This window comes from Limanda limanda, chromosome 12, assembly GCF_963576545.1.
Source record: "Limanda limanda chromosome 12, fLimLim1.1, whole genome shotgun sequence".
Classification (NCBI taxonomy): Eukaryota; Metazoa; Chordata; class Actinopteri; order Pleuronectiformes; family Pleuronectidae; genus Limanda; species Limanda limanda.
Genome location: NC_083647.1, coordinates 6,505,368 through 6,528,069, shown reverse-complemented (window position 1 = coordinate 6,528,069; position 22,702 = coordinate 6,505,368). Strand labels below are relative to the sequence as shown.

Sequence of the window (22,702 nt, the reverse complement as noted above, 5' to 3'; positions counted from 1 at the left end):
TCATTCGTGATTTCCCGTGATTATCCGCAATTGTCTCCAACCCCATTTTGATTTGTTATTTCACTTTTTTCAACCTTTGCACTTTTAACCGTACACATTTATCGCAACTGAGTCACGATATCCCATTTCAGGGTTACCTGCTTTTATTTTGAAAGTTTAAAAGGAAAGTTGTTTGTGAATGATGTTATTAATCACTGCTGACAGTGCATCACCATCAGCAGCGGCACTAGTAGCAGTGATAGTAGCAGCACATCTGGCTGTAGGTGGAGGGAAAGTCCTCAGAGATCCGCCTGGAAGCAGAAGGTGTGAACGGAGCGGAAGATGCAGCCGGACGCGCTGTTGCATGTTGCTAACGTCAGCACGTTGTTCGTGTGCATGGTGCTGAAGTTCCCGCAGATCTTCGTGCTGATCAGGAACAAGTCCTCCAGCGGAGTGAGTCTCCCCAGCCTGCTGCTGGAGCTCACCGGGTAGGACAATGTGTGTGTGTGTGTGTGTGTGTTTGTGTGTGTGTGTGTGCGCGTGCGTGTGTGTGTGCGTGTTAGGGTTGGTCATCACAACCCTGGGTTCAGTGGGATCCCTGTGCAGATGATTAAATAATGTTATTACGTTGTCTTCCTGTTCACCAGAGTGTGTATCCCATGTGCAGAAAACCACACAGCCAGACTCCTTTTAAAATCTGTCCAATTTATCGTTTCCTTTTTGTTTTTGTTAGGGTGTACATCCTCCTAACTGTGATTTGTAACCAAACACTGAACCCTAGTACATGGAGGGGATATCGGCATAGATCTGATCCACCACCAGTTTTTTAACATTCTAATAAAACGTTAGAACTATATTTAAGCCCCACCATCCTCCCCGCCCCTCTGCTTGCGTCATGCAAATCCCTTCAGCTCATTCATTTTTTTGGGTAGATTAAGTTCTAAATAGGACACGAGCAGATTGTCTCCTGTTTGCTCACTCACTGACATTTAAGGCACACAACTCAAAAGCTGCCCCTTTAATAAAGAATACAAATCCACAATAATACAAATCCACAATACAAATCACTGTGAAGGCCATTAAATAACTGTTGTTTTTATGATCTGAAGACTTCATGAGGAGAAAGAAACTGTCTCCATGTTGGTCCCAACATCTGGATGAGCCCACTGTGTAGCGTGATGTTAAATCAGTGTTTTTCTCCAAAGCATATGCGTCCACTTGTCACCAGGATTATTTGTAGTTTAGGACTAAGCATATTTGTGTCTCCCGCCTGTGTAATGTCTCAGTGTCCTCTCTCTCCTCTGTGCCTGGCAGCAGCTGCTCCGAACTCAGCGTCTCCACTATGTTGGTGAGCGATAGGCTGCCGTCATCGTGCATGCTACAGGGAAAGAGCCAAGCCTTATCAAAGCTGCACTGGGAGAGACGTTTATGCAGCAGTGCTTTTATTTTCTTGATATAAATTACAAAGCAAGTCTGTAGTCCAGAGGGAAAAAAAAATTCCTGGCTAAACATATATTCACCCTTGTCATCTCTAATGGATCTCTGGTATTAGGCATCGTCACATTGTGGGACGAATCTGGATTTACAGTCTATGACCACATAGTGAAGCTGCAGTAAATCATGTGTTCTTGCTCCGAACAAAATAAAAGCCCAGATTAAATCAGCGGGCAGTCTACTTTTATCGATCAACACGTCTGACTGTGAAATTATTCCACTGGCTGCTTGAGATTTGCAGCTTTCGCATTCAGACCTCTTCATTATCCAGCCTGTCTGAGAGCAAAAAAGCTGAATCTAAATGATGGCAAAGTGCCACCATCGACTGTGCTTCTGGTAATGTTACGAGTCTTTGTTCGGATAAAACCCCTGATAAAATTCATAGCTGACTTAATGATCCATGTCGGTGTAAAACTCAAATCTGTCTCCTGAGCTGCAGTCGGTGAGAGAGAACTTATTTTTTTTAAACTTTTTTCCAGGATGTTAGGGGAATTGTGTAAAAGCCACTTCTACTTCTAACATGTTCAGCTTTCCTCTCAAATGACACGTTTGATTGTTGAGCATCATGGCAGCTTCACCTTGCATCTGTTTCAGAGCCTTTCACCATGCCTGCTCATAGAAACCTACACACACAGCCTGTAAGCACATGCATCCAGCTGTACGTTAGCTTGGTAAACAGGATCTTCTACTGGGAGTCTCTGAAGTTGTTTCGCTCAAGGACGATAAAAGACCTGGCTGAAGAAAGCTCCTTCCCCAGTTTGTTTAATGTGTTTGGTTACCAAGCAGTCTATCAGTTAGATGACACCTGAGCTTCAGCAGTGAAAATCCTCTCCACTACATTACTCATTGTGTATGTGTTTGCTTTTGAACGTGGCTCCTGTGTTTAATTTCAATCAGTGCTGAACAATAACCTGACAGCATGTTCTGTTCTTCACAGGTACATTGTATTTGTAACGTACCAGATGTACTATGACTACCCTCCTCCAACATACCTGGAGTATCCCATCCTCATCTCTCAGGGTGAGTCCTCCGACGTTATGGGATGTCCTTCAAAAGGGTTCGGCTGGAAAATAGGTTTTAGATTTTACGGCAACTTTTCAGAATCAGATTTATTGTCACTTTTATGAAATACAGGCAACTTACATACATGCAAAATATCAATCTCTGCAGATCGTCTTTTCTCCTTGATTGTGTTGAATGTCATAAACTTCTCTCTACAGCACTTGTCTATTAGACACGTTTACATGAACACCAGTATTCTGATATCAACCCGATTAAGTCAATAGTCTGAGACTTTATCATGTAAACAGCCTTTTCTGATTATCTTCACCTGAATAAGGTAAAAGTCAGAATAAGAAATAATCAAATTAAGACATGTGGAGTATTCCAACCTTTGTTTAGTGTTTAAATATTAAACACACACATCATATAGTTTTTCACAGTATTGTGCGACATCCACATGCACGACAAACACCCACTGCCTGATGACACATACCCCCAAACATGGAATGTATTTCGTTAACCCTCCTGTTTTCAAATTTACTAACATTGTTTATCCTTTGGCCAGCAAAGAAAATTGTTAACCAAGTTACTTAAATAGCTCTTTAAGTAAAACAAAAGCCTCCGCCTACCCCCTTATACATCCAGAACACCTGTTGTGTTACGATAGATTACTATTGATCTACTATTGATGAAAGATTGATCTTAAATTGGAATGATTTGAACTGTTTTTAATAGATTTGTGTTATTCCTAGGTACAAGTTTTTGTTATTTATAATAAAGAACAACCAGACACAAATTTAAACATTTAGAAAGACTTTATTTAGAAAAAGTGCCAGTTCTATGCCAATTGTTAATTTTAGTATACAGGTGACAATAAATCAGTAGATAATGTGCATGGCTGATATGATCAATAACTGATATGATGTGAGAACGCCATAGTCATATGTATAGAAACTATGCGTAGAAGGAGGTAATGAAGTAACAAGGAGAACCACAGTAAGAGAAAATCTTCCAGAGCTCAGTTTATATCAACCCCACATCTCTGACATCTCAACTCTGGATTTGTTTAATGAGGCAGTGAAATCATATAACAGTTTATCAGTGATCCGTGAACGAGAAAATCAAAGCCAGCCCTGTGAAGCATGCAGTCCGTCGTCATTAGCCCTGAAGAGCTCAGGCCGTGTTCTAACCTGTCCTGTGTCCTCAGACGCCATCCTCCTGCTCCTTATTCTTCACTACAGCGGCAGTCTGCAGCAGAGCCTCCTCTACACTCTGGTGTATCCTTCCACCGCACTGTTGCACTTCCCTAATAAGTGATCATTGAAGAAAATCGATGAACCCTCGGCCTGTGCTGATTTTGCTACGCCACGTGTTATTGCCTTAACGTAATGTGTGCAGGTTTGTCGGAGGCTGGAGGCTCCTCACCGTGGAGAAGTGGATCATTGACCTGGCTATGGTAATAAATCTGTGCAACATCAGTCATAAGTCAGCATGTCAGAGAGTGAGCAGAGGGAGGAAGGAGGTCGAGGCTTGAGCAAAAAGTTACCCAGACATCATTGCACCTGCTGTGTCCCAGGGAGACGCCCAGACCGTAGAAATGCCAAGTAGTCCTGTTGCTCGGTGACAGGAAGTCTGGAGGCCTTTCTACATGTCAGTGAGAGCAGTGATCCCACAACACTTAATTCTCCTCCAAGTTTGTAGAAGCTCCAGAAAGTTTTAGAGATCAGGCTCAACTAAAGGCCTGCGGGTCGCATTTTACTGAGACATCAGTTAACGGTCTAGTGTGAAGGATTCTGGAGGATCTATGAGCAGGAATGGAATATGATATACATTATGTTTTCATTAGTGTATAATCACATGAAACTATGAATCCTTACATTAGAATGAGGTTACAGACACACCGAACAGTGGCTTCGACGAGGTCTTTTCACAGTTTTGTTACCTGAAGGCCCCTGAGACTCTTTTCTCAAGACTGTATATAAAGATGGACGACATGTCTCCACTTTCTCCCACCATCCAAAAGTGAAGCCGAAATATCCTACAAACGGTGCAAATGATTAATTCTGGAGCCAGAGTCGATCAGGGAATGGAGCCTCAGTATTGAGGTCCCACTGATGTATGCATTCATTCAAATCGAGTCAATCATGGCGTTTCACCCCAGAGGCTGTTTGTCCACTTTGAACCATGCACTCTGTGGGCTCACCTGTTGGCTTTCCATACAAAAGAGGCAGTGGAGGAGGATCTACCGACAAGCGCAACAACAAACTTATTCAAACAAATTGCTTGTCACGTCAAATTCCTTGAACTTGATTTTTTTGTTTCAGTCATAAGAACTACCTAAAATGACAGAAACTAAATTCATTTGACTTTTTAGTTTGACCCAAGCCCCATGAAGTAAAATGGAGGAAGCAGGATAAATGACCTATAATGCAGCCAAACCACCAGGTGGCGATTGAGACACTTTGGCTTCACTTTTGGGGAGCTGTAATGCCATCCAGTTTTTAAATACAGTTGTTTGCAGCCTCTTAAATTTTTCACATTGACCCTCTCCCTCTCTCTCTCTCTCCCCCCCTCCCTCAGAGCCTGTGCACATTCATCAGTGGAGCCAGTAAATTTGCACAACTGCAGTGTCTGTGGAAATCCAAGGACGCGGGGCAGGTTAGCGCCCTCTCCTGGAGTATGGCCACCTACACGTGCATGGGTGAGTGAAAAAAAAACCCACTAGTCCCCAGTGAGTTTATCTTTTGCTGCACATTCCTTCCCTGTCCAGACTCTGGACTGTAGCCCTTCTATCATCATGATGAAGCTGTTTTCAAAGAAGCATTTCTCAAGTTAATGCTGCTGTAACATTTTTTATCCTGTGGGGGTGTTGACCTTGCCCTATACCTTATTCCTGTGGAATCTCAGAAACATTTATCTATGGACACTCTTTTAACCTGCATGAACATATTGTTGGACACTAGATGGAAACAGAAATGAGCTGTGCAGATATCTGAATGTGTAATATCCAACATTATGTTATCAATTAAGATGTTTTCATTCGCTTTGGTTCACAGCTCCTGAAGGAAGCATCTCATTAGCTGCTAGATGCTCCACTATAATCAGCAGCTAGTTGTAGATGTTGGCTGCTGACAGACAGGTGGCATACATGATTTTTCTAAAGCTTATAAGTAAATAAAAGTGGAACTGCTGGGCGCAGACAGCTGCATCCTGTGGAAAATCTGCAACAACCAATTGAAGAGCAGCACATCCACTTGGCTGGTGCCCCACACCAGGAAGTATTATGTATTTAAAGTGCTTACAGTCTACCAGGAGCATTTAAGGAGGAAAATATTATTATATAATTTGTTGAGCAATTATTATACAGGCTTTTCTCAGGATGTTGGAGGAGCCGTAGCGCCCCAGCGCCCAGTATTAACCAACCACCACTGCTGGTAGGCCAGGCAGAGAAAGGCTGCAGAAATATTCTTACAGCAGCTTTAGATTTTCTGATTTAATGTCATGGAACTTAATTATTTGGCAAGTCTGGAAAGTTAATTACTGAAACCTGTGAAGATAATAAAAGTCATGGGATGCTTTACACAGGCGCTTTATCAATTTATGAGACGTTTGCCTCCTTCTCCCTCGAGTTCTGTTGCTGTGATGTTTAAGTTCATGAATATGTATTAAACTATTTACTCAGCTTCTAATTTAATAAATTAGCAATTCAACACTTCATTAATAAAATATCAGACGCTCTCTTGGATAATTAGGAAGTCATTAACTCGGCTGCCTCTTTGTTACAGCACGGATCTACACCACCATGGTGACAACTGGAGACATGCAGGGTAAGAGACTGAATTACAAACGACTGTGGGATCGGACGCATCCCACATAAGGATCCTAAATAGTCTCTTGAAAAAGATTAGTTCTCTAAATATTTATGAACATCATTTTACAGGAGGTAAAGGTTTTTTTTCATATCACGTGGTTCTGGTGTTTTGCTTCTGAAGAAAAAGAGCAGGAGTGAAGTTTTATAAGAAGGCAGCAGCTTCTGAGCGCTCGGTCTGTACTATCGACCACGTTCAGTCAGAATTCATGCCTTTGCCTGAGGTAAATTTTAGATTTGAATGATTTTTTTTACAAAAAAGTTTGTAGCTTCTACATATTTTCAGGGGGGGAAATGCAGTAATCTGCAGTGTCAAATAAGAAGTAGGATTTTATTCAAGATAGGTGTTTCTGTGTTCAGGTGGAAAGCTTAGATTTTCATAAAAGGCATTTTTGTACAACGTGAAAAAAGTGCTGCTGAATTGAAACCTTGATATTGATTAAGGCCAAAGGAATTCTTTGCATGCCCAGTGCAGTGCAGTACTTCCTGTGGGAATACACAGGAAGAAGAGTAAAAGATGGACAACTAGGTCAAGAATGTGAGCAGAGGTTCTAACGGCCACTTCTCAAAACAGTACGAGATGTAAAAACTTTGGCTTCTTCAATTTGTGGAGCCTGTACTTGCTGCAGAGGACAATCTCATGATTTAATGGAGCGACTGAAAGCATTAATATCTACCTACTAGTTCCACAAACCTGTCTGTACGTGAGAATATATCGCAAACCCTTCATCTTATCAGCTTCAAACCTGCCATGTGTATTGTTAAGGGCCCAAGAAATGGAGGTGCAAGTTTGGTATGATTAGCCAATGCGATCCTTTGGATATTAATACAGACAGAATACACAGGTGATCTGTATCGGTCAGTGAGGGCGGGGCAGTGTAGCTTCACACTGCGGAACGAGTTGAACAGGTTTTATGTAAACTACAGCAGCAGTCAGCAACTGGGTCAGACAATTTGACTCAGACATCTCTTTAATGGCAGCAACATTCCTCTTTAGCAATATGTTTTGTTGCTGCAATGCTTCATATCAAGCTTTTATTTTGAAAAGTTGTGAACTCGGGTCTGAATCTTGTTGATTCACTATGATACAAAATAACAGCATTTAAGAACAATAACTCAAACTTGTACACAAACCCCTCATGTGAACAGTAGTGACGCAAATTCAGTTTCATTGTATGAAAAGCTTTGACTATAAAATCTTCACTGCAGATAAACCAGGTAGGATGAACACAAAGTTTTCCAACTTCACTCTGAACCAACGATTGTTTATAAAAACCTCTGCACAACATTCTTTAACTGAAACCCAGGGACCATGTTAAGCTTTTACCAGAGGCAGGAACAGTCACGTCAGCAGCTCTTAACTCACAGATCCTTCATTGATCAGTACAGTTTAGATACTCCACATGGATGTTTCACAGTGAACAGTTCTCATCTTCTTATTTCTGATTTACTCTCTGCCTTTGTCACAGTTCTGGTGCGGTTCATCGTCATGACGCTGCTGAACCTGTGGGTGCTGCTCACCGTGCTCTACTACCAGAGGCACAGCCGCAGCGCCAAGAAAGACGACTGAGCTGGATCCAGAGTTTATTCAGGGTGACTTTGGAATGAGGCCTGCATCGACAGACATGACACGGACGGGTCACATCAGTCGTGTAGCATTGTTTTGGAATTCTTTCCCATACATGTGCTTTTTAAACTTTTTTAACTTTTTATCCCAGTGTTGAGCCTGCACATGTCTTTCTTAACATTCCAGTGACTAGTTATCTTTGGGAGCAGAGACCAATGATTCTTACTGCAAGTGTTAATTACTAGATCAGCAAGAGCAAAGAATATCTGAGATCTTCCTTCTCGGGACAAGAAATACTGTATTTTAAATAGTTTTTACAAATGTGAAGTTCATTTCTGAACTATTTTTAATAAATCCAACATTTCAACGTCTTACACTGGTCATACTTGAAAATCCGGGAGAAATAATCTGAAACCAAAAAGCACATCCATGTCTTTATTGTTGAAGTGGTTATTATTAAAGAGCTGTTTGGTAGCAAACATGCAATCTGGATGTAGAGCCCTTAAATACAAAGTGGACAAGGCTGTATAAATAATATCATGTGCACTGTATGGCATGTAAAATATATACTGTGTATATTTATAGGTATAAAACATGCTTCTTGGTTAAAGGAGAGCACTCCGCACACAAACACACAGACATACTCTCACACACACACACACAAACTCAGGTTACTCTCCAGCTGCTATATAACCCACATACACACAACAATGTGCCCAAACTCAGAGTTTGGTTATTTTTAATACAAAAATATCAGGACAAACACTTAAAAAAAAACTTTCAATGGAATAGTGCTGCTCAGTATTTGGACTGATGGGACATGTTTGCATACCTTCAATGTTTCTGCTTCTCATTGATAAATGCCCCTTGTTTCTCACTGTGAGGAATGACTTAAAAACAAGGTGTAACAGGTGGAGGCCTGTGGGTGACAGCTCTCAAGTGTGAGGCCTGAAAAGGCAAAACACATGCAGGTTCACTCAGAGCAGTTGGTGATGAAAGGAGGCTTCAGTCAAGTATATTTGGAAGTAATACAATGCCTGTGTGTCATCTCTGGTAAAAGCCCAGATGTACATTCAAAAAAACAACGGCGCCGAGCTCGGATCAGAGAAGCATGAACGGTGCACCCCCCCCCCCAGAATTCAGTAAACAACAACCCTCAAAACCCACAGTGCAGGTTTGATTATGGGATTGTGAGGATCTCCATCTAATGCCATTCAGAGCAGGATTGTGTTCACTTGTAACCGTTACTGGAGTCACGACAAACGACAGCAATCCAGTGATTCAGAGCGCGCCACAATCAGAAATCTGAATGAGGGGCACTCCAGGAGTTGTCTGCGAGGAATCCGCGAGGAATCTCACACTCCTTCCCCCGCCTCACTGACTTTCCCAGAAGTCACAGCTTGTTCGCTTAAAGTACCTCATTCAAGTTTCTGCGACCCAGTGTGGACACGCCCCTGAAAGCAGAATGGTGAGAAGCAGGAAGCTACAATCAATGTTAAAGAGTTTGAATAAGTACAGATACTGTATCTAGGATCAAGTTCAACTGTAGGGTCAACTTAATACAGAATTTACTATCTTCTGAGTGTAGTGTTCCCCCATTAAAACCTTTATCATTTAACACACAAAAATGTCCTTGTTTCTTATTTGGCCACGAGATTTCCATAAGGTGGAATCAAGAGTCTTCCTGTTGGGTCCTTAACTCAGGCAGCGTGTCTTGGTGAGAAGTGTTGAGGTAAGAATATCCCCTTCTTGTCAGCCCTAGTCGAGTTTATAAGAGCTCTCTCGTGTTGCGTGGGCTCCTCCAGCCTCCTCCCTTTAGAGACACCGATTTTTCCTCGTCTCAGGCCTGGGAGAAGACTTCAGCTCCCAATTCAACGGCTGAAGTTCGACGAAATGGGAAAAACAGACTTTGTGACTGTCACAGGCTGAAGCAGGACAGGGGGGTGGGGGTTGTGTAGAAGTGATGTGGAGTTCAGTGTGCTGATCTGCAAACAGAGCTTTGTATACACAGTCTTTGATTTAGGAGGAAACACATCCCACCACCTCGAAGATGCACCACACTCCCAAGCAAGGTTAACTGGAAGAGGAGAGACAAACAGATGCAGGGTTAGTACGAGCAAATCCTGAACGAGAAGACAAGAAGATTGAAGATTTAAATGACATCAACTGAAGAATACTGCATCACTCGTTCTCCCTTTCATCGTTCTTCAGACCTTCTACAGTTAATCGTTGCAGGATTCCCTGGTTTATTCACAGACCTAACACATCCACACCTGTCAATATGAAACCACAAAGCCCTCTTTTTTTCATAGATACCAACTCAATAACAACTGTGAATTGTGTGAGAGATTCTGTTTCTGGCCATGATAAAATTCCACGCTTCTGACACTTTTTAGATATCAAGTACAGCCCAACCAATTCTGGGTTTCTATAGGCCATTAATCATATTTGAGACTTGTAATATAAATATCATATGAGCAAAATCTTAATATATTGGCTGAAATCTGTTTTAACATTTTTGTTGGTAGATATCCTTTAAATTTTCTAAAAGAACAGTTAATCAAGTTAAATTTGAAAACTACAGCTCTTCACAAACATATCAGCAAACACATTTGCAACAATCTAAAACCACAGATATATCAGGCTCTGGCGCAATAGGACAAATTATAGAATATTTTATTTTAATCAATTTTATTGTAAATAATTAAGTAACAACATTTTAAAATTCTGAGAAGATGTAATAAGTCGCATAAGTGCATGTGCAAAAAAAACAAAAAATAATTGATAAATTAACCTATAAAACAGTGCAACAGTGAATTCAATCTCACCCAGAGGAAAATGCTTCCCTTTCAACAACCAGTAGTGAAGTGACCCCAGTTATCATGTGAGCAGCCAAATGTTTCCTTCACATGTAAGTAACATGCACTGGGTCAAACGTACAGTAAGTGAGAAAACACCACCACCACAAACAGACAGACAACCAGGACTGTGTCCCCACATTCACAGAAAAACACCTTTTCTCAGGAAACAAGTTGTTTACAGGAAAACGTGTGGCTAAGGAAGCAAAAGAAAGGGGAAGTCGTCATTTGTACCAGTGTCCAGTGTTGGATTCTCCTCGGCTCGTTTTCAAGCCGTTTGACCTGCGAGGGCCGAGGTCAGAGAACGCAAGGTCACATCGGAGAGGCGTTTTTAAGCAAGTCAACAGGATAATGTGACCAGGGAAGAGCCAATTGGTACCAAGCAGCTTCAGAAAAATATAAGATGTATGTTTCTGTAGCTGCTGTGGACAGACATCACCCCGAAGACACATCACTTTTATGGATCTCATGTAAGGAAACCAGGCTACATCAATATTAGGTTTCCATTTGAAAAATGGCGTTTCCAAACTAAAACGATCTCTGTAAACGCAAGTTTTTGGGCTATGTATCAGTTTTAATCCCTTACTAAAACACCTGAAAACTCATCACCAGTCCACTCACAAACACTTGCCATGCGAGTGTCAACAGGTTGGTCCAGTAGCTCATCTCCTCACGTGTAAGCAGTGTTCACAAAGACATCAGGGTCAGCAACGCTGGTAATTGATTATCCATGTTACGTTCTTCACTTGTAGCCAAGGATAATGCCAATTGTTTTCTTCTAGAAGAGGGTCATGTTATCATAAGGTTACGTTGTGACTCAAAAGACCCAATCAGCAAGTGGTTATAATTGTCTATGCCATCGTTTCTGTCAGTGCTGACAAAAGTGCTGCCCCAAAGTTTTCACACTATAAAGGGACCAGCACCAATTCCAAATGTCTCCAGGCGTATCTGTAGCAGAGTTGATGCATTTTCGAATGAAAAAGTAATAGTGTGAATGTAGCATAAGCAGCAGGGGGTCTTTAAACACTGAACTCCACTGAAACTGAAACCACTGCACCACACTGCACACGGTGTTACCACATGTGGTCATCAGAAATGAATTGAGGAACAGTCATCATCGATATCATCCAGTGCCCAGTGCCAGTCCTGGAGACCAAAGGCGTCCAATCTGAAAGGGGAGATGAGTTCTGATGGCCAGGTAACAATCACTGCATTATCTGTAAACCCACTAGATACTGGCAGCCGCTCTAATGTCACGTAAAGGATGCTCCTGAGGGACACAACAACACTGGCCCGTGGACGTGTGAAGAAAACATCATGCACACGCAGAAAAGAAAAAAAACAACTCATCATATTCATAACTTGAAAAATTATGGCGACACGAACACTGCTTTAGGGAACGTTTGACCTTTCTGGTAAGTGGATGCACTGAAGATGGGATGTTATTAGGGGTCGGCGAATCAGGCCAGGAGGCATTTTTGAAATGGCCGAAGGCTAATAGTGGCCAAAAAAGGACAATTGGAGCCAGAGGTGCCAGAGTAGAATTTACCTTGACCAGAGGATATAACTCCAGAGAAATCAATAATAGATAATGGCACATTACACCAACAAGTCTCTCAAAGCCAACAAATGTAACACTGATCATTGACATAATTTATATGTCTTTAACTAAGAAGCAAATACGTGACCCCTGCACCATTACACCCTGAAAGATGATTCCATTTTGTAGTATTTTCGAATTAGTGTGTATTAGATGAGAAAACATATTCTTGGCTCACTACTGACCCCATGTGTAATCTGACATAAATGCATAAAGGACCAATATCAATCTGGTGAATGTCACTAAGAATACATTTTTATTTTAAAATTGTATTTATTTATGTCACAGTCATCCAGTCCCACTCTCCCCTCTGCACGTCTACCTGCTCTTGCTGGTGGGGAGCTGTCGACTGGGCCTCCTCATGGACTGGCTGGGCTGCACCTTCATGGAGGCGCGTGGCGAGGAGCGTGCAAACTGCTCTGGCGGCGGAGGCTTCTTGGGAATCTTCTTGACCAGCCGGCTCACCCACTTCTGCTGCTCCTCCTGGGTCACGGCGAGCAGCAGCAGGTTTTTGGCCGTTGACACATCGTAGTTTACTAAGGAGAGGAATTTTCTGTTACCTTTAGTATCAGATTAATCACTATAAACAGATTCTGCATGTGTACACAAAGACTTAAAGGCTGGGAGCCTTCTGGTTTGTGTTTCTAGTTTGCCCAATCACATTTGAGTAGGCTTTGGTTGCCCACCAGTAAAGATCTGTGTGGAGAGCAAAAGAGGCCGAACACATTGATCAAACTGCATCGGCTACCGGCTTTCTATTTCATCTGTATTAATTTGAAGATAGTTGTTAAGATTAAGATTAAGATACATTTATTTATCCCACACACATGCACAAGCACACTCATGCAAGGGGAAATTTAACCACTGCTTTTAACCCATCTGGTGCAGGACACACAGAGCAGTGGGCAGCTGTGTACAGCGCCCGGGGAGCAGATGTTTGGTGAGTAAGGTGCCTTGCTCAGGGGCACTAGACAGGGTAGGGAGAATCCTCTTGGATTTTTGGACAGATCAATCCAGGTTGGTCTTTTTGTTGTTTATCCGTGGAGTCGAACCAGAGACGAACCAGAGACCTTTTCTGCCCATAGTCCAAGTTTCTGCCACTAGAGATTATCTTAAATGTTGCCTGGACCTATACCAGCAACAAAATGTCTTTGTGTAATGAAAGGTTTAAAATGTGTTCTTAAATAATCTACACAGACCCGGATATCCCATGACTTCACAGGAAGCCCCAAAAATACTTGTTTGCTTGATTGTTGCCCCCAAAGGTAAATTTGGGGGCAACATGAGATAAAATGTTAAAGCTGCACTAATGCAGCTCCAATTTTACTTTAAAGCAATTCCTTTGGTTGCATATCTGTGCAAATCTTACCTTTGCAGGGAGCAATGATCTCCTCCTTCTTGTCCATGTGGTCTTTGTGGCACTTGATGTGGCAGCGCCGGCACTCCAGAGCAGGAGGCGGCTTGAACATGTTCCACAGCGGCTTGGTGCACGCCTCGCAGTTGGTGGGGAAGTGGTAGAGCGTGGGGATGAACTCGTGGCCCTTGTGGCAGATGTAGCTGGACTTCTCTCCGATGGGCAGCGGCTCCACAGGAAACTCGGGCTCCTTTTTGCACTCCCCTTCATTGGCGTAAAGAATCTGGAGAATGTAGAAGAGGATGGAAGGGTTTGACACTAAAAAATCAATCAAACGTCAATTGATGTTCAGAAGTTTGGTAAATAATACATAATATTTATTAAAAGGTGACTTTACTAAAGCAGAGCTTTGACTGACCTGGAATATCCTGGGGATCTCTTTGGCGTCTGCACGGTACACATCGGTTTGAGTGACAGGCCTCACATGGAAGAGTTTGCTGTGTGATGGAAAATAGTCTTGTTATATCTTCTTATCAAAACATCACACAACAAACTGCAGCATCTTAATCCAACACTCAACATCACTTCAATGCATAAAGGGAAAGTGGTGATAAGTCAGGTGTCACACTCACTCTATATCCAGCACCATGTAGGGGATGGACTGCTCTCGGTCCTGCTCGCTGTTGTAGAAGAGAATCTTCTTGCTGCTCACGACAACGTACTAGAGACAGAACAGGTATTGTAAGAAAACATGTGTCTCAAGGACAAGCTCTGTTATACAACAACAAGCTGCTTGCTTATCTTCATCCGTACCTTTTTCACCCATCCAAACTTCTTGGTGTTGTTTCTCACAGGGAGAGAGAGCCAACCTTCAAGTCTCGATTCTTAGTGACAGAAAGAAGAGAGAGTGCGAGATGTGAAATATCGTATTGAAGCACATTGATCTGCCAGTTTCACTGTAAATTAGTAAGGCAAAGAGGTTAACTGCCTTTATTGCTGTTTTTGTAATTGAATGGGAGCTCGACTTTCACATCATAGGAGTGAACTGGTCGTTTGCGGTCCTGTGTAATGCTTTGTACCTACATGGATCTAAACCTGTATATTAGGGCTGCCCCCTGAAAGTCAATTTCAGTCGGACACCCCTCAGAGGAATGGGATTAACATCCATCCTGAGAAATCCAATCACAGGTGGCCAGCGCTAAGAAGGTCTGTTCACACCATAGACTGCATGGTTCACACCTGACATTAAAAAGCATCCTGAATGAATCGCCTGCTACCACTTGTGATCTGATCTCACTTCCCCGCTCTATATGCAAATACTCACTAATGTCATTTGTTTACAAAGACCAAATTATTTGGTTTTTCCCCAGTCTGAGTTTGTAGAAGTTTCCCATGTCACTGTGTTTTCGGGTCAAAGGACGACAGCAGAGTAGGCACTTTGTAGTTCACAAAGCGAAACGAAAGTAGCCACATACGTCTGAGACCACCTCCCGATTTGGTTTGAGTGATCCGATCTTAACGCATTGATGCATTTTGGTAAGTTCTCACCTGTAAAAACCGGCCAAAACGGGTCTTAGTGTCTGTTTTAAATCAGTCAGTATACAGTGTGGAGCATCATTATACTAGGATGTCTGCAACAGGTACAGGCAGCTGTGGAGCCTGGACCCAGAGTCAGTCTGAGAGAGCAAATTCAATACAACAGTCTCTAACTAAGGTTTGACATTTATTGTTGGCAGAAATTTGTTGCGCATTTCCAATGTGTTGTTAGCATTGTTAGAGATAACTTGGCTTGTTTACTATATCACATCAACATGTCCTGCTAACCCCTGCTGAAGAAATTAGCAGTTTACAACAGTGCTGCTTGATATTCCACTAAAAATAGGAAAAATATCATTGCATTTTTGTATTAAACTACCAAATCAGATACTGAAAAAAATCTTAGCTGAAGGTCAGTAAACTAGCCGCAGTAAAATAATCATAAACACACAAACTATTTTTTTGTTTCTTCACAAGCCCAAGGCTCTAACTTAAAACATATATAGATTTCTGTTTCATTTTAGCATACACGCAAATCCATTTAGCATACACGGTATGAAGTTGGCTTTATGGATTGACATCTTTGGGAAAGCTCTTACCTCCGTATGCATCATCAGTATCAAACTCCGGTCCACTGCTGACACTGGCGGAGTCCATTGATTGAACACTGAGTGACTGCAGGAGGTTCCGCAGCTGCTCGATATCGCTGTCCTTACTGTCCAGGGCCATCTGCAGCTCGATACGCATCTGGCTCTCATCGGCCAGTTGCTGCAAAATCAAAAAACAGACTCAGACACAAGTTCCAGTCAAAGACACAGGAGAGGACAGGAGACACTGTGCTGCACAGGCTCAAAGTTTGTGGGAAGACCGGCTGTGGCTGTGCTACCTACCGCTTGCACCTCATTGATCTCTCTCTGGTATTTGATGATGGTGCTGTTGAGCTTCTCCTTCTCCGACCTCAGCTCCAGCTGCAGCTTCCTGTTCTCCTTCTCCTTTCGCCGCATGTCTGTGTCATTACCACGGCGACTGCCTCCACCACGGACCTCCTTCCTATTCATGATCTCTGCCAGCTTGTTGACGGCCTGTAGATGGAAACGAGTAGGACATTTTCAATTTTTTTTTTAAAGTTAAGTAGTTAAGAGCTTCAGGACCTGGTGAAGGTGTTTCCCAGAGAAATAAAATGCATCCAGAACCCTAAAGTTAGCTATTAATTTCTCGATTAAGTTGTTCTGTATATAAGACACTGAAAGTAAATCACATGCATTCTTTTGAATAAGCCTTTTTGTACCACATAAAAATATTCCCTGTGTCATTGTTTAGTAACTTTCTGTCAGCACAACATTGCCGATATGACCAGACAATAGTTTTTTATACTTTGACATATTGGACCCAAAAATGCACAAATCTACACGCTACGTAGAATTTCTGAATTTGAAAATGTAAATGCAAGTCATACATGTAAATAAATAATTGTAAAACTGATAAAACATCAGGTAATATACACCTATTTGAAATAAAAAGCCTTATCCTAGACATATAAGAACATCACTGTCTTTGCAGTTTCACCTTTTACTGAAACTACATCAAATGCTCTGCATTTTGAAGGTGTAGGGTTAATTTTTCTCGCACTTTTTAGAAGGGCAACTTTCAAAGTCTTGGTCAACTTCTCTGTTACTGCTCTCAGCTCAGTCCCCCCCCCTCCCGATGATTTAATCACCCCTGCATCATCAGCGACTTGTGGTGTTAAAAGAGACTTACCTGAGTTTTCAGCGTCCTCTCAGACTGCAGCTGCTTCTCAAACATGTTCTTATTCTGGCAGATCAGGTGCTCCCAGTCTTTTGCCTTATCTGACTCTGAAGAAACCAAGATACAGAAATGGATGTCAACCTTGACAAAAAAGAATTAGCTTGCGTAATATACAAAGTTGAAACATTGTAAACACCTTCTATTGCCTCCGTCAGTTTGTTGTTCATCTCGTTCTTCTCGTTAGCGAGGTTGGCGACGTCACTGGTCAGGGTGCGATTGGCCTCCTCCAACTGCAGCAACGGGCGAGAAATGAATTATGAGCCACATATACACTGTCTGCCACTGCTATCTGTCCAAGCACAACACGAGAACTTATTTCCGTTTCCACTGTGTCTTCATAAAGCTTGAGCATGCATCTACCTACGCGAGTCAGAGGTTAATGTGACTCACCGAACTGATGGTGATGTCCTTCTCGCCGAGCTCTTGACGATGCCGGGCCATCATTTCCTTCAGTTCCAGCTCCTTCATTATTTTCTCCTTCTCCAGGTCGGAGTACTGCTCCTCGGCGATGGAGCGCGCCAGTTGCTCTGAGTCCGCTTTTGTCAGAGTGATCTCAAGCTGAGCCGCCAACGAGTCCCTGGAAGAAATCGAAAATGATTTGACAAAATCAACAACTGGAAAATTACTAATCACTAACAGAGAAAATAAACTTCTCATTCAGAGCTGTAAATGAACTATTTAAGTAAATTGGATTGTCTTATTTGTTTAAAATCGATTTAACAGACAGTTAAAGCACCTCTCCTCTTGAAACTCTTGCACAGACTGCTGGACATCTTTGTGGAGTTTGTTCCTCTCTTCACAATCTTCCTTCAGTTCACGCACCTGGGTCTTATACAATGTCTGAGAAACACAGGAAACCGATCAAATACACCTCAAACTCAGATATTACAGTAACATATTATTACACAGATGTCTGCAATGGCAGTCACTGAACATTCACCACAATAAGAGAAGGAAGAGTTTCTTAAATGCATTCATGTTGTTCCTGAATATTAATGAATAAATACAAAGGCAAAGTCACAGGTAAGTTGATAAACTAAGAAATCTGAAGAAAAAGGGAAATGAGGCAACCTTCATCCATACTACAATATTTTAATTTGGTAGCCGGGCAAAATGCTGGTTGTTTTCCTCGAGAAGTTATAGGACCCTGATGAATTTGCAAAGGCTACGTCACAGGTGAAAAGAGCCAATCAGCAAGCGGTTGCGAGAGTCTACGTCATTGTTTCTATACATCTCAGTTTGCAATTTTGAAATCAAAAAGGAATCTTTGGGGTGGGTCTTTCAACGCTGAAGATGCCTGATGCAGCGTGTTCCAGTATTTAGTCTCAGATTAAAATTTTCACGCATTTTCGGCTGAAACGTGGCTTAATTCACAAAATATGTGTTCAATCCACATGACAACGTGCATTAGCTACTGAAGTAAAAGGAGCATCATTCTGATGGCACATTGCAGCACACACACTTAACGTTAGATGCCGAACCATGATGGAGCTGCTCTTTTTCATTTGACATTGGTAATTACAGAGTAGAGTAAAGACTCACAGAAAAATACTGTTCGGCTTCTAACTGGTCCTGTAACTCCTTCATTTGCCCGTCCGTGTCCTGTCGTTCTCTGTAAACCAAAACCAAATCATTATTCACCATCCTCGCTCGGGCAGCATGATGGTCACAGCATGTGACTATGATGGCTTGAATAGAGAGAAGTGCGAACAAAGAGAAAAGTAGAATGTAAACTGACTTGCGCAGCTCTTGGTTCTGTTTCTCCAAACTGCGTTTAATGTCCAGCAGGTGGTTGGACTCCTGTTTGAGCTGTTTCTCTGAGGTTTTCAGAGCATTCAGCTGCTGGTTCTGAGACTTCAAGTCGTTCTGAGTCAGGGTTCTCTTCTGGGTTTCCTGCTCGATCTTCAGGGTCAAATTCTTTACCTGAAGGAATGTTTTTGTTTAGAATACTGAAAATACTTTTTTTTATAAATTACATTTTAACCTACAACAGTTATTCCTCTCAACCTAAGAATTGACAAGCTGTTACATAAGATGTCAGATTTGTTTTCTGTAGCTGGCATTTAATATCTAAACATAGACTCCACTGGTCTGTAGCACAGAACATAAACACGCACCTCCTCAGTGAGACGGTCTTTATGTCTTCGCAGCTCATCTAGTTTCTGTAAAGCCTGTTTATAGTCACAGTCCATCATGCTGCTGTGTTTCTCCAGCTCCAGGATTCTGTTTTCCAGACGCAGTTTGGCTGATCGCTCCTCCGCCAGCTTCTGCTCCATCTCTGCATCAGGGTTAAAGACAAGAGAAGATGATAAGGATGGGAGGAAGACACAGAGTTTCATTTAAGGTTTTTACAATGTGACTAATGGACATCAGGAACGCAGACATGCTGGGAAAATAATGTAATGCAGCCTTTAAGACCAGCAAAAGATAATATATAAATATATATACCTGTCTGTGTTTTATTTGTAAGCAAACATCCCACAAAAACAACTGAACATATTATTATTAGTGAAAGGATGCATTGTTGGTCAGAAAAGAACGCACTTGATTTTGGTGTAGAGACAGAAATTCTTTTTTCACTTTCTTAAACATTGGAAGATATTGCATTTGCAACATTTTCTTAAATGTATTTTCTTGTATTGATGGGATTTCGCATCAACAGGTCCAATAAAAGGTTCAATATATGTATATGTCAACAATAAAGTCATACTAAGTACACAAAAAAGTATGTTACAACTATTCACACTATTAAAAAAATGATGTTCTATTATTGTCTGTCAACATTTTCCCAGGAAATAATTCATGGATCTTAAAAAAAAATCGGACATATAATGGTACTGATATTTCTGAGTTTGCGAAAATTGGTGCAGCTTGATTGAATTTAAGGAGACTATTGCGCCTTGTTGGAGGTATGCGCTCTACTGGTCGCCTAGTTAAATATATATTAATATCATAATTTCAATAACCAAATGCCCAGTGGATGGCCAGCCTCATAGCATTACTTAATTATATCAAAGTACAGAATTAAGAGACGAGTATTTAAAACGTTCCCTTTTTGCACAAAGTGAGGGATAATTTCAGGAAGTTTGATTAATTACTGAATTGGTCTCCTTCACAAGATATATTGCCTGTTGCCATCAACACACTGATGAAGTGAAGAAGAGAACATCATCCAGGAAACAAAAGGTCAGCGCCCTCACCCTTCATGGACTCTGACTTGGCTCCTTCGATGGTAACTTTGATCTTGCTCTTGTCGGCCAGCATTGCCCTGGTGGCCTTATGAGACGTCCCCTCCTGCTCCAGCTCCTGCTGCAGCACCTTTAGCTTGTAGGTCAAATCAATCTCTTTGTTGCTCTTCTCCTGGACAGAGACATAACAAGGAGACATGATGAGATGAACTCAATGACACTCCGGGAGCAATTTATCTGGGCATCACAAAAACACACACAGAGGCATTCAGAAGCTCTGGAATTCCTGACATCACGTTGTTATCATATTTTATTATTATAGTGTATATGGTAAATATTTTAATGGCCTTATCTTATCTATAACGTTAGTGAACTATGTTATAATGCGATAAAAAGGCAACTTGAATTGTTCAGCGAAAGAAACTACCAGTAGCTTTGGAACATCGGTTTGTTTGTTGCTTTATTTTGCCCTTTGTCTTAAATTAATCTGTTTAAATTTGTAGGCACTGCATGTATTTTTAGTCTGTGGAGCACTTTGTTAACATGTTTTTTAAGTACAATACAAGTAAAGCCTATTATTAATGTGCGTTTCCTAAAGTAACAATAGACTTAAAAGTACGGCAACGATTATTTTTTTCAAGTTATATAGTAATTATGTCATCACTCTTTCTATAATATCTAAAGAATGAGATTTCAATCATCGAATCATTGTGTAGATTAAAGTCTTTAGGGAACTTTGTAGTAAAACACATCATAAGGACAAACCACACAGGCCAGAATGCTTCAATAAAAGAGTTTTCCATTGATGCTAAATAACTAAAATGGTTTGGTGAATAAAAAACAATTGGAATGTAATGTAATGTAATATAGTGATTGTGTTATCTAAGCAGTTTCTCGAAAATTAAAAAAATTAGTTGGGAAAATCACGAAAACAACATATACTATAATGTTATTTTTAATGCTGGTGTAAAGGAAACACCAGCATTCCTTCCTTAAAATGCTAAATAATAAAGACTAATAAATTCACAAATCAATACAGAATGTATTTGAATGTATTGAATCGTGTTGTCATTTCCACTCAGATTGTTTGATTTACCTTCTCCAGATCAGTGAGTTTCTCCTGAAGTTGCCTCTTCTCAGACTCAGTTTTGGACAGATTCTGTCTCTGCTGACGAGCCTCATCCTCCAGACCAGAGATTCGTCCTGAAAAATGAATTCAAAAGAATAATCGTCAGAAGCACATTTCCAAAATAAGAAAAAACATCCAACACAAGTCTATTAAACTAAACTAACAAAATAGCTTGCAAAACAAGTTTCCACCCAATCAAATCCCCAGACAGCTGTCTTTATTATTTGTTTATATACAAACACAATACCCTAATTATACAAACAAATCAGCTTAAAGCAATATTTTGATTCTGAATGTTTACATTGTTAAAATGAAATGTTTTCTTCTCCAAAATCCCGGTTCATTGGACAGAGCTGTTCATTGCAGATTATATTACAGCAGCAGACAGAAGCTAAACGAAAGCTGACTGCCGCAGTTTCACGCTCCAACAAACACAGAGTGCGCAGAGACCTGGGTGTGAGAACTGAGCTCTGTTTGACCTCAATTTAATTTACACAATCTGATAAAAATGTTCATATGACAGTTTAAATGGCCTGAGAGCTGCTGTAATCAGATCATGGATGAATTATTAGCCCTGACGTAAACAAACTCCCTGAAAAGATTACACGAATGCATCCTGGGAGCTGACTGGGACAACCACAGTCTGCTGCTGTCTCACATTGTCCCACTGCAACGGAGCCACTGGTCATTAGGTCACTCGACAGCTTTGGAGAGTGGCTTAAGTCTTGTATCTGTAATTATTAGAAGTATTGTTCTTGTTTACATCTGGACTCATTGTCTGTGGCTCTGTGCAGAACCTCCAGACAATCGGCTTTTAATAAAGGCTCTAACAAAAACATTCAAATCAATCTTGCGCACACACACACACACACACACACACACACACACACACACACACACACACACACACACACACACACACACACACACACACACACACACACACACACACACACACACACACACACACACACACACACACACACACACACACACACACACACACACACACACACACACACACACACACACAGGAAATGTGTTTGTTTGATGAATGGATTCTGATGACAGCATCTCTGCAGTGCAAACTCTTACTTAAGGCCTGGAAAGCCTCTTTGGTGCCCTCAGTGTTTGTGTGGCGTGTTGCTTTCTCTAACCTAGCTGCTCTCATAAATTTGCCACATAAGCTGGCCGGCAGAAGGAAAATTACTTGAAAATGAAAGTGGCAGAGATTTCTGCACGAATCGTGTAATAGAATTTCCACCTCATAAAAATACAAGAAACCAAATCAGCAATACCTCAAAATAGCATTTTATACACT

The 22,702-nt window shown here is 41.3% G+C and overlaps 2 protein-coding genes across 3 annotated transcripts in view; one reads left to right on the top strand and one right to left on the bottom strand.

The window, feature by feature from the left end:
• Positions 1–208: 208 nt before the first annotated feature.
• Positions 209–8,281, top strand: slc66a3 (solute carrier family 66 member 3). Its single transcript, XM_061083365.1, has 7 exons — positions 209–467; positions 2,411–2,493; positions 3,683–3,752; positions 3,874–3,931; positions 5,056–5,176; positions 6,261–6,302; positions 7,813–8,281. The coding sequence occupies exons 1-7, from the start codon at positions 322–324 to the stop codon at positions 7,911–7,913; spliced, it is 621 nt and encodes a 206-aa protein (XP_060939348.1). The 5' UTR covers positions 209–321; the 3' UTR covers positions 7,914–8,281.
• A 50-nt stretch (positions 8,282–8,331) lies between these two features.
• rock2a (rho-associated, coiled-coil containing protein kinase 2a) overlaps positions 8,332–22,702 on the bottom strand; it is a 37,190-nt gene continuing 22,819 nt past the window's right edge. The window contains exons 16-32 of one of the 2 annotated variants that reach the window (XM_061083363.1): positions 21,349–21,455; positions 20,265–20,424; positions 19,182–19,342; positions 18,803–18,987; positions 18,607–18,676; positions 17,801–17,904; positions 17,455–17,641; positions 17,201–17,294; positions 17,017–17,111; positions 16,149–16,340; positions 15,858–16,026; positions 14,536–14,606; positions 14,355–14,443; positions 14,141–14,219; positions 13,738–14,005; positions 12,691–12,904; positions 8,332–9,987 (exon numbers count right to left, since the gene is read on the bottom strand). In XM_061083363.1, coding sequence (XP_060939346.1) covers positions 9,984–9,987; positions 12,691–12,904; positions 13,738–14,005; positions 14,141–14,219; positions 14,355–14,443; positions 14,536–14,606; positions 15,858–16,026; positions 16,149–16,340; positions 17,017–17,111; positions 17,201–17,294; positions 17,455–17,641; positions 17,801–17,904; positions 18,607–18,676; positions 18,803–18,987; positions 19,182–19,342; positions 20,265–20,424; positions 21,349–21,455 — 2,249 coding nt within the window. In that variant the 3' untranslated portion in view covers positions 8,332–9,983. Of the gene's footprint in view, positions 9,988–10,634; positions 11,061–12,690; positions 12,905–13,737; positions 14,006–14,140; positions 14,220–14,354; positions 14,444–14,535; positions 14,607–15,857; positions 16,027–16,148; positions 16,341–17,016; positions 17,112–17,200; positions 17,295–17,454; positions 17,642–17,800; positions 17,905–18,606; positions 18,677–18,802; positions 18,988–19,181; positions 19,343–20,264; positions 20,425–21,348; positions 21,456–22,702 lie in introns of those variants that run through there. The other variant, XM_061083364.1, reaches the window with a different exon arrangement.

Bases quoted from the DNA above. Each gene is read 5' to 3' on its own strand.
- slc66a3 (XM_061083365.1), top strand. From the start codon at position 322: ATGCAGCCGGACGCGCTGTTGCATGTTGCTAACGTCAGCACGTTGTTC. The intron at 2,494-3,682 runs GTGAGTCCTCCG...CTGTGTCCTCAG, and splicing joins TCCCATCCTCATCTCTCAGG to ACGCCATCCTCCTGCTCCTT. The intron at 3,753-3,873 runs GTATCCTTCCAC...TAATGTGTGCAG, and splicing joins AGCCTCCTCTACACTCTGGT to GTTTGTCGGAGGCTGGAGGC.